Consider the following 17,304-nt stretch of genomic DNA (forward strand, 5'->3'; position numbering starts at 1 on the left):
TATATAGGGGATCACTTCCTGTTTTTGGTTATTCTACCAGTGTCTATTCACCTATAGTTGGCGCATAACCCAGGTAGTAATGTATATGGCTGCTCTGTGTCCTGTGATGTACTCAAAGAAATGGATTTTACAGGTAAGTATGAAGAAAAAATCCAATTATTCCTGTTCCAGTGACAGAAGATGGGAAATCAACATTTGGATTTCCCATCACTTTCTGAATTGGTGACAACTCTCTAGGACAGAAAAAGAGGGTAAATCTCATCAGCGGGTACACAGACCCCAATAAAACCTGGCAGGGGGTCTAACCCTTCCACACTCTAAAACAAAAAACAAGTTTTGGATTTAGATGCACCTCATCTCCTGGATAAGATTACAGATCCCAGTAATGTTGTTTTCATGATATCTCTGTCTCTCTTTAGGTGCTCAGATTGATGACCATGTCCCAAAACGAGCCTCAGCCAGGATCCTGGCACCCCCCGGAGGCAGATCCAGTGGGATCTGGTAAAAAGCACTGACCGACACCCACCGATTCCCTGGTCCACTACACCCTACTCCTGCAGGAGATCCACACAACTTCCTTCCCCACTTCACAAATCGCAAACACCTGTAATATGTCAAGAGAGAGGAATCCACTGTGACTCTACATCTGCCTACACGAGACTACAGCGCCCCCTCTTAGCGATGGACGGTGATGAACCATCAGGCCGACCAGAAACTTACCTGCCCAGAATTTACTTGTGAATTCCTCCACCACCGACGTCTTAATTTCCCATCTGTTGTAGTGATAACCAATGTTATGTTCTGTGCTGTGAATGTGTGCGAGGTGCAAGCAGTGTGAATGTTGCTGTCTTTGTGCTTCATCGGTGTCATGTTGCAGGAGTAGAGGTGCGAATGGTGACCTGCAGCCTTCCCATATGCCAAGCCATGGCTGGCAGAGCTATTATCTGAAACAGATCCATTATTCTTTCATAGTGCAGTAATAAAAAACGAGACAAGCTCACATCTCCTATAACTGCCCAGTTCCTCCATGCATAATCATCCTACATTGTCTCAAGGGACAAAAACTTCCAAAATTTATATTTTGTAGGTCAATCTCAGTGGTTTAAGAAACTTTTTTCCCATCCAAATTGTCCAGTGGACCCTAAACATGATGTAGCCTGTTATATTTAGTGCAGGGAAGTTGAAGAGGTAACTTCATTGAGGGGTGCCTTTTTTGAATTGCTGTTTATTTTCCCCCACGTATTGCTTATCACTGGTTTGACTCTAAATTTTTGCACCTTGTTGGTGTGAACATATTGTCTGCAACAAATACTGAGAGCCAGCGCTGTCGTTTACACACATTGGAAATGAATAATGTAGCCAATTCAGAACTCTGTAACACCATGTGGTGGCTGCAAGTGGTAATTCTGGACACTTCACAACTTACAACAGGACACATTTTGTTTCATGGTCAGGTAGATGAAATTAAATCAGACTGAGCAATCTTGGCATGAAGTACGTTGACTTCTGCTTTGTCACTTATATATCATTAATATTCAAGGGCTCTTCCACTACTGGGCTATATCTAGTCACCCCTCACAGCAATAATTTATGCAGAGCCTGGGGGAATGCTGGGAATTCACACTACGCCTCTATTTTTCTGTGTATAAAAAAATACTCTGTATGGTGACCTGCTGTAGAGTTTCAATGTAGAACTGTGTGTACATTAAATGTCATTCAGGAGTCAGTGTCAAAATTGGATTATTTTATATTCCATCCATAGACCTAAAGTGGTTGTAAACCCTTACATATATCCAGTGAAGTGACTGGCCTCATGTGATACGCAGAAATGAAACAAATCCTCCTACATAAGTTGTTCCTTTTTCTCTGCAGTCTTCTCAACACCTGTTCAAAGTCCGTAATTTACACAGCTTGTCTGAGATTTCAGAAAACAGGGGGCGGAGAGCTGAAGTTACACTCAGTGAGGAGAGCACTGAGAGCTGATTGGAGCGAAGAGACACCCCCCACACACAGCACACAGGAACAGACATGAGGCTGTCAATCTGCTGGAGGTCTCTCCCCTGTCACCATTTTTCTCTTGGTGTTAGAAAACTTGTCAGATTCATGCTGATAGTAGAGGAAAAAGTGAACAGACAGAATTTACACTTATTGCTCTGTATTGAGACAAGTACACGTTATAGAGGGATATGCTTTGTTCATATTTCATGTCTGAGGTTTACAACCATTTTAAGTCATTTCAGAGAGCAACTTGTTTGGGATCCTGTGGAGGCATTCAGTAAAAAGATGCAAACCCCCAATGTTCTAGGAACATTATACTACATGATGATGATAGTGAACAGTGTGTATACTATAGGGCCAGATGTTTGTGGACACCTGACCATCACACCTATGTAGCTTGTTGGATATTTTATTCTGAAACCATGAATATTAATATGGGATTTAGAGCGTATCTGTGGGAATTGTTGGTCATACAGCCGAAAGAGCATTTGTGAGGTCAGATACTGATGTCAAACGAGAAGATCTGGCTCACAATCAACCTTCCAATTCATCCCAATGGTGTTCAGTAGAGGTCAGGCCACTTGAATTTCCGCCACACCAAACTCATCAAACTATGTCTTTATGGAGCTGGCTTTGTGCACAGGGGAGCATACATGCTGGAACCGAAAAGGGTCTTACCCAAAGTGGCTGGAAGAGCACAATTGTCTAAAATTGTTTTTTATGCTGTAGCATTAACAGTACCCTTCAGTGGAAACACCTCAACTCAATCATTTGAAGGGGTGTCCTCATACCATTGGCCATATAGTGTAACAGGAGCCATGGCACGTGCATTCATTACATGTTATTTAAAGAGATTGACCAAAGTTCCTGGTATTCCTGCTATAAATTCTCCTCTCTAGCTTCTTTTGTTATTTTATCCACACGACTGTCATATTATGGATTTGTTAAAAACAGTTTTGCACCAATCTTTTGGTGATGTCATCAGGCCTGCCCATTTTGTATTTGTGTAAGTTCACATGGTGTGCTATAAAACTCTAATAAGAATCCCATTGCAACTGGTTACTGGATCAAAACAATTATTGAAACGGTGCCTATAGGCCCATTTAAGTAATCAGACAGGACAAAACTTTTAGAGTACTAAAAATAGTAAGGTTCATGGAAAAATCAGTTGGACTTTGGTGTTATCAGACTACCAAGTAATTGATATGCCTGTGACAGACTTTGATGTTTATGGCCAAACAAGATCCTGGCCTTCAGTTATACAGGCAGCTCTAGGGCCATTCTATGAAGACCATGTCTGATAAGAAGGTTTACCATTCCTGACCATTAACCAGTGGATACTGAATGGTTTTGAGAGTCATTTTAACCTATGCTTTCAGCTGTTACCCTAAGATTAAGCCTAAAGCAGACTGAGCAGCTGTTATGCTTGCCCTTTGTATAGACTTTCCGCTATAAACAAGAAAGTGAACAAGTGAAAACTTAAATAACTGTCCAGTGTGGATTATTAGTGGTCTGTATTAAGCCTTTTAAGCAAAGAGCTCCAGCATTCTAAGTAAAGCCAAGAGCTCATTCGCATCACATAAGCCAAGATTTCATCATGCTAAGTAAACCACAATCTCACACAATATAAAATCAAGAGCTTTATCGTGTTGGGTAAAGCCAGTAGCGCCATTGTGCTAAGTAAGCCAAATACTCCACTGCACAAAGCAAGACAAGGGCTCCGTCATGCTAAGTAAGCCAAAAGCTCAGTTGGGCTATGTAAAGCTAAGCGTTAGCCAAAAGCTCCATCACATTAGGTAAAGCCTAAAGCTCCACTGGGTTACGTAAAGCCAAGAACTTCATTTTGCTCAGTAAAGCCAAAGGCTCTATCATGCTAAGTAAAACCAAGAGCTCCATTTTCCTAAATTAAGCTATGAGCTTATTTGTACTAAGTAAAGCCAAGAGGTCTATCGTATTTAATTAGTTCAAGAGATCCATTCCATTAACTAAAGCCAAACTAAACTCCATCACAGTAAAAAAATAAAAATAAAAAAAAATTCATAGCACAAGGAAAACACAAGTTTTTTTTTTTAGACCATAACCAAGTCTTATTTTATGTTATCCATCAGTGGACAGTTTATATCTTCTGTGAACAGCTGTAGCCTTTATTAAAGTGAATAAAGGATGTTTTTTTAGACAGCTGGTAGGGAGTTTTGAATGCTGGATGCTATAGAAAGGACTCCCGCTTAATTCAGTAGGGTACAGTAAAGCTGGGATTCTATGTAAAACTGGGGAAGTGGATTAGCAGATGTTTAGACTGGGATCCATGAGCTATAAAATAGATTCTCGTTTCAACTGGAAGAAATAGGTCAGGAAAGTATTCGCTATAACCATAGAACCATATTACATGGTCAGGTTTTATGGGAAAGGGACCCTCTAAAACTGAAAATATGGGGAATATTTTTAAAGCAACTCAAATGAATCACGGATCATTGCCTTCTTTTACCTGTTTGCTCATCAGAAGATTTCCTACACTTTCCCCAAATGGGATTTGTTCAAACCAAATTACCACCAGTTTTCAATACAGACCTTAAAAAATATTGCTGGATATATAGCACGATTGTCATTACATTTGCCTAGGGACTTATAAAAACTTGATTCATGTGGAAGATCTGCCATGATCAAGCCTTTTTCCTACACACATTGTTACCTTACAAATAAAGATTTAGGACCTAAAACCCCACTAGAGCATGGCACCATTTGCACCCTGTGTACCTAATATATTAACTAAGGCCAATCGTTTATATGCCCCACAGAGGCCTATTTATGAAGATTGGCAAATAGATCAGCACAGTTTTCCCGTTTGCTGCCAATTTTTTTCCCAGTTCATTAAGGTTTGATGCAAACAAGCAGGTTGCACTTCTGTTTTTTTTTTTTTTTTTTTTTTTTCCTACTGTCCAACAAACTTCATTGCAAGTAGTGAAAACTCACAAAGTCAGAATGTAGCACATCGCTCGCCTCTAGACCTCTTTTCATTTATTTGATGCTCTTTCAAATAGGGGCCCAGTCGTAAAGGTTCAAGACTGGGCCCCTGCTGGGGAAAACTGTGTTGAAGGAACCGTTTGGGGGTTCAGTCTGAAGGTTCATGACTGGGCCCTTATTGGGTAGAACTATGTTGAAGTAGTATAATAGAGACACATTCTGAAGATTCATGAGTGGGCAGAATCCTGTCAAAGGAGTAAGAGAGGGTCTGGCAAAAGTAGTGGGATAGGCTTTAATCTTAAAGTGGAAGTAAACCCCATTTATGAAATTTTAGCTGGGCACATATATCTGCAGTGTTTTCTTATCTCTTTTCAAAGCCCTAAGTCCCGTGGCTTTCTCCTGCTCCATTTTTCTGTTATCAGCATGATAACTTCTGACAAGTTCTCTGTCAACTGTGATAAAACCAGGCTGAATTTTGTGTCAGGGTGGGTGCTATGAATAGATTAGCAGAGAGCTGGGCTATTCACAGTACTGCTCTGCAAGTCTCTGCCTATGTGGAGAGGGGGTGTGTTCCTTTCCTCCAATCAGCTGTCTCACAGTGTATGGCAAGGATCCATAACCACAGGTGAATCAGGAAGAGAAGATTCTAACAGGACGTGCACTTTCTAAACAGTATATAAAGCTGAAGCTAGTAAACATACATGTAAAACTTATGTAGAAGGATTTGTTTCATCTCTGTGTATCATCTGAGGCTGTTCACTTCACTGGGTATATGTGAGGGTTTACATCCACTTTAAGGTTCATGACTGATATCCTACTGGGGAGAAACTTGTTGGAGTAGGAGATAGTTTGGCGTAGGTGTAAGATCGGGGCTCAATCTGAACGTTCATTACTGGGCCCCTATTGAGGAGAAGTGTGTAGAAGAACGAAGGGGTGGGAAGGTGGGGTTCAATCTGCAGGTTCATGACTTATGGGGAGAGTGCTTTGAAGAACCGGGAGAGTGTCTGGTGAAGAAGTAGGATAGGGGTGCAGCCTGAAGTTTCAAGACAAGGGCCCCTTTGTGAAAAAAATGTCTTAAAAAAGCAGGAGAGGCTCTGGGTAATGAGTAGGATAGGGGCGCAGTCGGAATTTTCATGACTGGGCCTCTTTTGTGAAAAAACGTCTTGAAGCAGGAGAGGGTCTGGGTAAGGAGTAGGATAGGAGCATATCTAAAGTTTCATGACTGGGCCTCTTGTGAAATAACATCTTGAAGAAGCAGGAGAGAGTCTGGGTAATGAGTAGGATAGGAGCATATCTAAAGTTTCATGACTGGGCCTCTTTTGTGAAAAAACATCTTGAAGACGCTGGAGTGGCTCTGGGTAATGAGTAGGATAGGGGCACAGTCTAAATTTTTATGACTGGGCCAACATTTTGAAGGAGTAGGAGAGGGTCTGGCAAAGGCGTAGGAGATTGGTTCACTCAGCAGGTTTATGGCTGAGCCCCTTTTGAGGAGAAATGCTTTGAAGGAGTTGGAGAGGGTTTGGCAAAGGAGTAGAAGATGGGTTTACTCAGCAGGTTTATGGCTGAGCCTCTTTTGGGGAGAAACTCTTTGAAGGAGTTGGAGAGAGAGAGGGTCTGGCAAAGGAGTAGGAGATTGGTTCACTCAGCTGGTTTATGGCTGAGCCTCTTTTGGGGAGAAAATCTTTGAAGAAGGTGGAGAGGGTCTGGTAAAGGAGTAGGATTGGGGCACAGTCTGAAGTTTCATAACTGAACCCCTATTAGAGGGAAACACCTTGAAAAAGTAGGAGACGGTCTGGCAGTGAGCAATGTGCTATATTATGGCTTTGAGAGTTTGCGCGGAAGCGAGGAAGCTTGTTGGGTGTTAGGAAATAACAGCAGAAGTGCCGTTTGTACCCGAGTACTTTGGGGAGGAACAGATCCCAGTGGGTTTGCGCCAGTGGCCAGTGGATGATCTGTAAGATAGCCTGGAGTGGGAACATTCTTATGTATGTTTCATAAACATTTGATATGAAAAGCTGCAACAACAGTTTAAACAATAGTGAAAAGTAGACAAACAGCTAAAAAAGAGCAATTAGACCATCTCAAAGTACTTGGAGTTCCTACTTCTCTCCATTGAAAATAAGGTTTATCTACTTTACAATGAATATGAATACTGTCTGCAAAACTGGATAATATAACTAGGACAGTGGGAATAAAGATGTGTGATGAAACGCGTAGGAAGAATTTTCTATAAAACTAGAAACAGATCAATGGAAAAAAGAGAGAAGAAAGATTCTCTTTGTAAAAATGGTGTGTGGCAGCATACAGTAGGAAAGATTCTTTATAAAACAGTAAATAAGTAGAGATAGAAAGGAGGATTCTCTTCATATACTGTATGATGGTGTGATGTCAGTATTCAGTAGGCAGAATTCTCTATTAAATTGTGGAGTCAGATCAGAGAGAGGAAGGTTTCTCTCTGTAAATGGAGGTGTAATTGCAGTATACATTTGGAAGGATTCTCTATGAAACTTTAGTGTCTGATCAATAGATATAGAGAGGGTAAGGATTCTCTTTGCATAAATTGTAACGCTTGCAGCCTGCTGTAGGAAGAATTCTTCATTAAAATGTAGAATCAGATCAGTGGATGGGGAGAGGTAAAGAATGCTCTCCATAGTGCTCTCCAAGGGGGTAAGAGGTGTAATTGCATTTTACAGTGGAAAGGATTCTCTGTGTAACTGTATACATGAACCAGTGGGTGCACAGAAAAAAAATATGTATATATCAGTACCTGTGATTTATGGATTTCAGTCAGCATGCTGTAAGAAATATCCATGAAACTAACACTGGGTTAGTTAATGATCACTTATGATGACAAGAGTACTTGAGATAAGGTGGAAAACACAAAGGACCACTTAATAAGCATTGCCTTTTATGAAGGGGTGCAAACTTAATTAAGTTAAGAAATACTGCTGTGTAAAACTATACTACCAAGGTGGTGGATATAATACAGGGAAGACTCACTTTATGCACAGAGCTAGGATTGGAGTGTTTTGTGGGAAGAATTCTCTTTCAAAATGTAGCGATAGGTTAATGGATTAGTGCAAGGAACTTTGAAGTAAATGTATATAAACTTTGAAGCGATGGCAGTGTGCACTTCTTGATAGATTTTCCATGAAACTTTGGTACTAGAGCAGAAAATAAGAGAGGAATGATTCTCTCAGACCACAAAGATAGAGATGTGATTTTAGTATGTAATAGGAAGGATTCTTTACCAAACTGTAGTACTAGATCAGAAGATACGAGGGTAGTGGTTCTCTCCTGACCATGGATGTGGATTTTGTGATTTTAGTATGCAGTAGGAAGGGCTCTTTACTAAGCTGTACTACTAGATCAGAAGATAAGAGGGAATAAGTTTCTCATATCATGAATGTGGAACAGAGAGTTTATTATGCAGAAAGAAGGATTCTTTACCAAACTGTGGTGCTAGATCAGAAGATAAGAGAGCAAGCAGTCTCTTTGATTATGAACATGGACCTGTGAATATAATATGCAATAGGAAGGATTCTTTACCAAATGTAATGCTAGTTGATAAGATAAGAGGGGATAGAGTTTCTCATTTTTTGGACGTGGTACACAATAGTTACCAAACTGGCACAAGATCACTGGATGTTAAAATGAAAGGACGCACTCAGACAATATTTATGAAAACGTCATTGCAGTAGCAGGGATTCTCCTTAAATCTGCAGCAAAAGGTGATAAGATTACATTGTACAAAGGGAAGGGTTCTTTTGGAAATTGTAGTATAAGATCAGTAGATAAATGTAGGGATTCTCTCAGACAATAATTTATATAAAAGCATTTCGTTGTAGTCCTAGATGGTTACCCCTAATGAAGGGGAAGAACATTTTTTAGACAATAGGCAAATTACAACTTGCATAGTGAAAAGATTCTTAAACAATAGATTTCTGGATCTATGATTGCAATGTGTGGGAGAAATACAGGCTTGTTCAGTAAAGCAATGCAAAGAACGAAGGTGGCATGCCTGTAGCAAATCTCCGCAGCCAATTGGAATTCAGAGAAGTGAATTCTGGTTTCTGTAGGTTGCTGCACTTGACCAGGTGCTCTCTTCTTTATTGAATAAGCCTGTGTGTGGATTTAGAACCATTTCATTTAGTCCTAAGGCATAAAAGGCTCTTTTTTGCAAAATAAAAAAAAGCTAAAATTGTTCCCAAAAAATAAAGCATTAACGAAAGATCTGTCTGGGAATGCTGTGACTTGCAGTCCCTCCAGATCTCAGGTTAGCTAGGCCCCTTGGTATACAGCGCAGGCACTATGATGTCCCTTCACTGTGATCTTTTGCTGTATTGTTTCCCCATTTTTAGTGTGTGTGCGTATGTTGGAGCTGTGGTGTTCAGTGTGTGTTGTAGCTGGTATTTTTGGTATCGATATTTCATTGCTGTACAGTTTTATTTATTTAAGAAAGAGGGACACAGCTAATAGGTAAAATAATGTCACCTGCCAACTCTACCCCATCAACCACCAACTTTGTGCTCCCCCATCTGTGGCACCCATCACATGCCTCATCCTGCCGATGTAATGGTGCTAAAAGTGAGTTGCACTAATTTTCACGATACATCCGTTTTTTTCTCCGGCTTCTGTTTTACTCCAATGACTTGCACCCTCCTTCCTTGCCAGCTCATCACTCCACCACCGTGCCAACGTATATAGTGTTCTGCCCTGTGGCTTTGCCAAAGACAGGGCAAAATATAGTGGATTCTGGAACAAATTTTCATTAAAATGTTACAAGTCGGAATGTTGTTGGTGTTGTCTTGAGTCCCTTATTTTTGTGGTCTGAGTATTAATAATAAACGTGCCAGGAGTGTTTCTGCACACGTTCACGGAATTAGCGAAAAATGCGTGTCACTCCTGCAGTGCCTTTAATAGTGAAACAAATGTTTTCGTGCACAGCAAAGCGCGTGACAAATGCACTAAAACACACAGCAAAAAAAGCGCAAAGCCCTGTGTCCAAAAAAGGTGCAGGAACTTATTTTGGTGCTTTTGCCATGCGTAGGGCAGCCTTTTCAAATGAATGGGCTTCCCGTATGTGTTTTGCACAAAAAACATGCATCTAGCTGTGAAAGTACAATATAAGATACTAATGTCATCCTTTCTGCTTGAGATTGACATGGGTGAAGAATTATGCCACACTGACACAAGAATCCGTATTTAATGACACACTCAAATGTGTCACATATTGTGGCTTGTAGCAGCGAGCAGCATTAACAGTGATGTTAGAGCATATAGTCCTGTCCATATCCATATGATATACTATGAAAATGTTATTTTAAGTGTATACTGTATATGGAATGCCAGTTCCACAAATATGAACCCTCGCATTTCTTTCTCAGGTTATAAAATTTCTAGTCTTGTGACTTAGAAAAATGGCACACTGAGCATTGGGCTAAAGCTACATTGTGACAAACAAGGGCCCAGAACTATGACACACTGATACTCTGGGGCACAAAAACTGTTGCATGCTGATACTTGGAGGCCCAGAACAGTAGCTCACTGACACTTGTAGGCCCATACCAGTGGCACACTGATATTTGGAGGCCTGAAAAGTGGCACGGAGGTGCAGAACAGTGGCACACCGATCCTCTGAGGCTCAGAACAATGGTACTTTGATACTTGGAGGCCCACAGCAGTGGCACACTAGTACATGGAGGCCCAGAACAGTGAAAATTGATATTATGAGACTCAGAACAGTGATGTGTTGGTATTTGAAGGCCCAGAACAGCAGCACATATACTTGGAGGCCCAAAATAGTGGCACACTGGTACTCTGAGCCTGAGGTATAGAACTGTAGCACACTGATACTTAGAGGCCTAAAACAATGAAACACTAATACTTGGAGGCCCAGAATAATTAAGCACTGATACTTGGAAGCTTGGAACAATGGCAAACTGATACTTAGAGGCCCAGAGCAGTAGAACACTGATACTTAAGCGCCCAGAACAATGACACACTGATAATGGGAGGCCCAGAAAAGTGTCTCACTTATACATAGGGGAAATGTATTAAACTGGAGCAGACAGAATCTAGAGCAACTGTGCATAGTAACCAGCTTTTATCTTTAGCTTGATTGCTATGCACAGCTGCTCCAAATTCTGGCTGTGCCAGTCTTAGTAAATCATTTTCTTGGAGTTCCAAAAAGTGTCAGACTGATACCTGCAGAACAATTGTACATTGATACAGTGTACAGTGGCACACTGATACTTGGAGGTGCAGAACAATGGTAAACTGGTACTTGCAAGCTCAGGAACAGAGGCACACTGACCTTCTAAAGCCAAGAACACTGACACACTGATACTTGGATGCTCATAACAGGGGCACACAGATACTTTTAGGTGCAGAACAGTGGCACACTGATACCAGGATTCCCTGACCAGTGGCAGACTGAGACTCTGAGGCCCAAAACAATGGCCATTGACTCAGAACCGTGAGGTACTGACATTCTGAGGCCTGGAACAATGATGCACTGACACTCTGCAGCCCAGATTAATAGCATATCATAGTTAGCAACATTTGAAAATAATTAGGAGGGACCCCTTGAGGAGCTGCAGAAGACATAAAGTAGGGCCTGTCGAACACTTTGGGAGCATGGCCAATAAGTTGGGTGCCACTTTACAGTGTATGACTTGCAGTGTCCCTTGCAGTGTCCCACCTTTATTCCTTGCATTAGACAAAATAGTGCCTGGGGATACATTGAAGAAATAAAAGTATTGCACTGAATTTTGAGACACACAAACTTGAGGACAAAATATAAGTTTTAAGACATAACACTCATGCACAACATATGCTTTTCTGCACACCAGACCAGACATCATAGAAGCCACAATATTTGAGCTTAGGTCAGATACCTGGTAGAGGCTGAACTTACAAGAGGTCTTCCCTTAAATGCTCCTTTGGAACATTCAAAAAGCAGTCCCACTGAGTAGTGGGCAACACAGCAAAAAACTGCTAACAAATACAACATCACTTACAGAAAACTGGGCACTGCGTGCATCTCAAGGACCTTGTGCCCGAAGCTGGCATCAGATGAGACAGAAACTTGGTAAAACGTAACGTGTGAACAAAAGCACAGGTGGCAGCCTTGTAAATCTGTGAGGCATGGGTGTTCTCACCGATTCCAGTGTGGGGAAAAAAAAGTCCCTGCACTATTTTCCTGCGAATCCAATGCGAGTTCATCCATACAACTGTATAGCTAAAATTGCATTGCACAGACATCGCTTGCGATCGGCACCACAGTCCAGGTGCGAATCACATGCGATGTCTGTGTTCGCATAAGTGTGAACTGAGGCTTAATGATGGTCTGTCTGAGCCACCTAGAGACAACGTATGGCAATTGCCCTTGATGAACTGGAGCCAGAGGAAGGGACAGGAGAACTATACCCTAGTTAAGAGGAAAGGTAAATACTACCTTAGGCAAGTTGGAAGTCCTGGGCCTTGACACTACTTTGTCCCTAGTCAAGACTAAAAGGGGTTCCTTGTAAGATAAGGCTGCCAGTTCAGAGACTTGCCTCACAGACAGTAGAGAGAGTATTATCTCAATCGGGTACAAACAGCAGCTTCTGGAATGCAGAGAGAACCATATTCAGATCCCAAGGAGTCCCATAAGGGGGAACCACATAGGACCCCCTGTACAACTGTCTTAATTAAAGAGTGAGAGATCATGGTCTCTGAAACAGAATGGAAAGAGCAGGGCCTTGAGAATGATGGTGCCAAGAGCCAAATGCTGGACCAGACCCAATTGCAGGAAGAAACCGATTTTGTCCTACGGAGAAACTCTTGGTGTAAGAGCCCCTAGACTCACACCAAATGAAGAAAGCCTTCTGTGCCCAATGATGGAGATGGGGGAGTGGACTTCCTAGGTTTGAGCATTGTAGGAAACAAAGACTCAAGATGCCCTTGTCTCTTGCCATTAAAGCCAGTGACCAAGGAAGCAGCATGGCAATTCAGCCCTTGGGACAGTAGATCACATTCAAAGCTTTGAGGTCAAGAATGGGACAGCAAAGGGTTGGAGTAAATCCCAAGAAGGCCTAATGCCGCGCACACACGAGCGGAATTTCCGACAGAAAGAGTCTGATGGGAGCTTTTCATCGTATATTCCGACCGTGTGTATGCCCCATCGGACCTTTTCTGTTGAAAATTCAGACTGACTTAGATAGGGAACATGTTCTATATTTTTCCGACGGAACAAATTACTATCAGAAAAACTGCTCGTCTGTATGCTGTTCCGGCGCACCAAAAGCGACGCATGCTCTGAAGCAAGTACAAGACGGAAGCTATTGGCTACTGGCTATTGAACTTCCATTTTCTAGTCCCGTCGTAGGTGTTGTACGTCACCGTGTTCTTGACGGTCGGAATTTGGTGTGACCGTGTGTATGCAAGACAGCTTGAGCGGAATTCTGTTGGAACTCCGACGTAAAAACCTTCAGAGTTTATTCCAACGACAAAACCAGTTGTGTGTACAGGGCATTAGAGAGCCTGATGGAGATCTGCCAATTTGTGAGGAAACAGAGGAAGGTTTTGAAGTGAGACACAAGAAGTGGGCAAGGAACAAAACTCAAGTTGGTAGTACTGGAACACCACCTCTTCCACCCAAGCAACTGTAATGCAAAATGTCCAAGCTTCCACAAAGGTCAACAGACATCCCCTCACTCTTAAAAGTGGTGGGGGCACATTCATGTCGATAAAGGCTTGCCTAAGAACTTGGCAGATTTGGACTGCTAGATTTTACGGGTGGACAGGAAGCCAAGCTTGGGGGGCTTTCATGCTGAAGTTAAAGGAGTGGATAAACGTAAGGAATATTTCCTGACCCTCAGAGAGAAAGATGAGTTCACAGTCTGCTCCCTAGGCTTCTTCCACTGAGGAAAATGAGTACTCTAACCATCAGTAAGATATGTGATGTGTAAGAATGCAAAAAACATAAAGTGCAGCGCTAGAAATATCTAACATGTACTAAATAAACATGTGAAGAGGAAAAATAAGTTAATATATATCACCATGTCTAACATGTACTCAGTAAACATGTGAAAAGAAAAAATATCAACATTGAAAATGTGAAAAAACAATTAATGATCAAAGTGTCTAGTGAAATATGGAACAGCAAATAGTGGGAGTCCATATGACAGATAATGGAGGGGTATCTTCTCCAGTGGGAGGGTAACAGTAGACACCGAAAGGTGTGTAGATGCTCAAATGGAAGGGCAACAGTAGACACCAAAGGCATACAGATGTTCAGTGGCAGTAAATAGATACCCTTACCGGATCCGTAGGACGCACATACCCTATAGCAGTGCATCAAATAGGCATGGGGAGAATCTCCCGTGATGTCCAGCCGGACGATGTCTTGTGGGCCGCGAGCACTGATGGAGGATGCTGGTCACAGGCAGAAGTTGGACAACTGCCACTCACGTTCTCCGATCCCAGAGCGGAATAATCCAGAGGTGGCGATTTAATATGAAGCCGTGGAAAAAGAAAAAAGGAAGCTCCACATGGTGCAGGTCAAAAATGGGATTTATTGTATAAACACCATACATGGTAAAAAAGTGATCACAAGCAGATAAAAAATGGCAATGTGGGAAGCTGAAAATGCTAGCCCTACGCGTTTCGACTTGACAGTCATCAACAGGGGCATCAAACTATCGATGTTCCCCGCTGAAACCACCGTCTGTGGAAGGGAATTCCAGATCCTTGCCGCTCTTACAGTAAAGAACCCTCTACGCAGTTTAAGGTTAAACTTCTTTTCTTCTAATTTTAATGAGTGGATTGTGTCTAATTAAACTCCCTTCCGCAAAAAAGCTTTATCCCTATTGTGGTGTCACCAGTACGGTATTTATAAATTAAAATCATATCCCCTCCCAAGTGTCTCTTCTCCAGAGAGAATAAGTTCAGTGCGCTTAACTTTTTTTCATAACTAATATAATCCAGTTCCTTTATTAGCTTTGTTGCACTTCTCTGTATTTGCTCCAGTTCCAGTACATCCTTCCTGAGGACTGGTGCCCAGAACTGGACAGCATACTCCAGGTGAGGTTGGACCAGAGTGTTGTAGAGTGGGAGAATTATCGCTTTATCTCCTTTTTAATGCATGCCAATATTCTGTTTGCGATGTTAGCAGCAGTTTAGCATTGCATGCCATTGCTGAACCTATCATCTATTAGGACCCCCAGGTCCTTTTCCATCCTAGATTCCCCCAGAGGCCCCCCCCCCCCCAGTGAGTAGATTGCATTCATATTTTTGCCACACAAATGCATTTTACATTTTTCCACATTAAACCTCATTTGCCATGTAATTGCCCACCCTAATAATTTGTTCAGATCTGCTTGTAAGGTTTCCACATCCTGCAGAGAAATTATTGACCTGCTTAGCTTAGTATCGTCCGCAAATACAGAGATTGAACTGTACCCCATCCTCCAGGTCGTTCAGAACAAATTAAATAGGATTGGCCCCAGCACAGAACCCTGAGGGACCCCACTTTCCACCCCTGACCATTCTGAGTACTCCCCATTTATCATCAACCTCTGAACCTGCCCTTGTAGCCAGTTTTCAATCCATGTACTCACCCTATGGTCCATGCCAACGCACCTTATTTTGTACAGTAAACGTTTATGGGGAACTGTGTCAAATGCTTTTGCAAAAACCAGATACACCACGTCTACGGGCCTTCCTTTATCTAGATGGCAGCTCACCTCCTCATAGAAGGTTAGTAGATTGGTTTGGCAAGAACGATTCTTCATGAATCCATGCTGATTACTGCTAATGATACAGTTTTCATTACTAAAATCTTGTATATAGTCCCTTATCATCCCCTCCAAGAGCTTGCATACAATTGATGTTAGGCTAACTGGTCTGTAATTCCCAGGGATGTATTTTGGCCCTTTTTTAAATATTGATGCTACATTGGCTTTTCTCCAATCAGCTGGTACCATTCCAGTCAGTAGACTGTCAGTAAAAATTAGGAACAATGGTCTGGCAATTACTTGACTGAGTTCCCTAAGGACCCTTGGGTGCAAGCCATTTGGTCCCGGTGACTTATTGATGTTAAGTTTTCCAAGGCTATTTCAAATGCTGTCTTCTGTTAGCCATGAGGGTGCTTCCTGAGATGTGTCGTGAGGATAAACACTGCAGTTTTGGTTACTGAAGCCCCCCGATTCCCTCGTGAAGACTAAGAAGAAGAATAAATTCAATACCTTCGCCATCTCTCCATCCTTAGTAACTAGATTCCCTTCATCATTCTTTATGGGGCCAATAAGGTCTGTCCTCCCTCTTTTACTGTTTATATACTTCTCTTGGGATTTTTTTTGCTCTCTCCGCTATGTGTCTTAGGTGTAAGCTTGTCTAACAGGGACTTGAGTGAATCTGACAGAGCTTAGCAGCCAATAGCTCAGAGGCCATTACGGTTGCAGGTAAATCAGACAGAATCTGCTGAGGAAGATGTGGGAGAGCATTTATGGCCTCTCCGATCAGGGTCAGAAAATAACTGGGTAATTTGAGTGAAAGTCCTACAGCCTTAGTGAAGAATTGAGTACATCACAGGATACAGAGCACCCTTATGAATAAGGTTATGCTGTCACCTTCAGGTGAGTGGACACTGACAAAAAAATTTTTTTTACAGGTAAACCAAAAATCCCATTTTCTTTATCGTACATCACAGGACACAGAGCGTCCCTATATTCATTATGAATAGGGATGTCCCAAAGCACGGAATATGAGGGGGGTGGCAACAAGCCAACAGACCCAACCAACTAAAGCAAGACAGGTTAGAACCTCATACAGCAGCCTGCAAAACATGACGAGCAAAGATCGCATCTTCAGCTGCTTTAACATCCTCTTTGAAAAATATGAACTGATGACCACCTTGGGATGCCCGGGCCCCCTAAAAGTGTATGGGCTGTCCCCCCCTGATGGCGGCACTGGATTGGAGGGTCAGATATCTGGAGGTGACCAGAATCTCTGTAGTTGAGCAGTAGGAATGGATAAAAGTTCTATGTATTTTGTGCAACAGGAGCAGCAGCGGGGGGATGCTTCCATGAGTGCAACACTCTATCCAGCAGATGACATCAGCGCTATGTCCCACAATGTTCCCTTCCACAGCAAAGTTGGCAGAAAACAGGAAATAATTGTGTTCCCGTGTTCGGCCTAAACGGCCTACTTACTAAATGACTCTCCAAAAACAAGGCAATGCCAGCAGGACCTGGAAAGCATTCCATGCCTAACTTAAGCACAACTAAGTCTGAAAAGGAATCCATGTGGAACCCATTGCATGAAGGTCACTTCCAAGATAGCCCCGCAATATCCAGACCA

General features: G+C 42.1%; 1 protein-coding gene across 1 annotated transcript in view; it reads left to right on the forward strand.

Annotated features, from left to right (window-relative positions):
• Nucleotides 1–9,755, forward strand: part of DPYSL5 (dihydropyrimidinase like 5) — a 184,541-nt gene extending 174,786 nt beyond the window's left edge. The window contains exon 13 of the mRNA XM_073625046.1: nucleotides 420–9,755. Within this exon, the coding sequence (XP_073481147.1) occupies nucleotides 420–505 (86 nt within the window). The 3' untranslated portion in view covers nucleotides 506–9,755. The remainder of the gene's footprint in view (nucleotides 1–419) is intronic.
• The last annotated feature ends 7,549 nt before the right edge of the window (nucleotides 9,756–17,304 follow it).

Source organism: Aquarana catesbeiana, linkage group LG04, assembly GCF_042186555.1.
Source record: "Aquarana catesbeiana isolate 2022-GZ linkage group LG04, ASM4218655v1, whole genome shotgun sequence".
Lineage (NCBI taxonomy): Eukaryota > Metazoa > Chordata > Amphibia > Anura > Ranidae > Aquarana > Aquarana catesbeiana.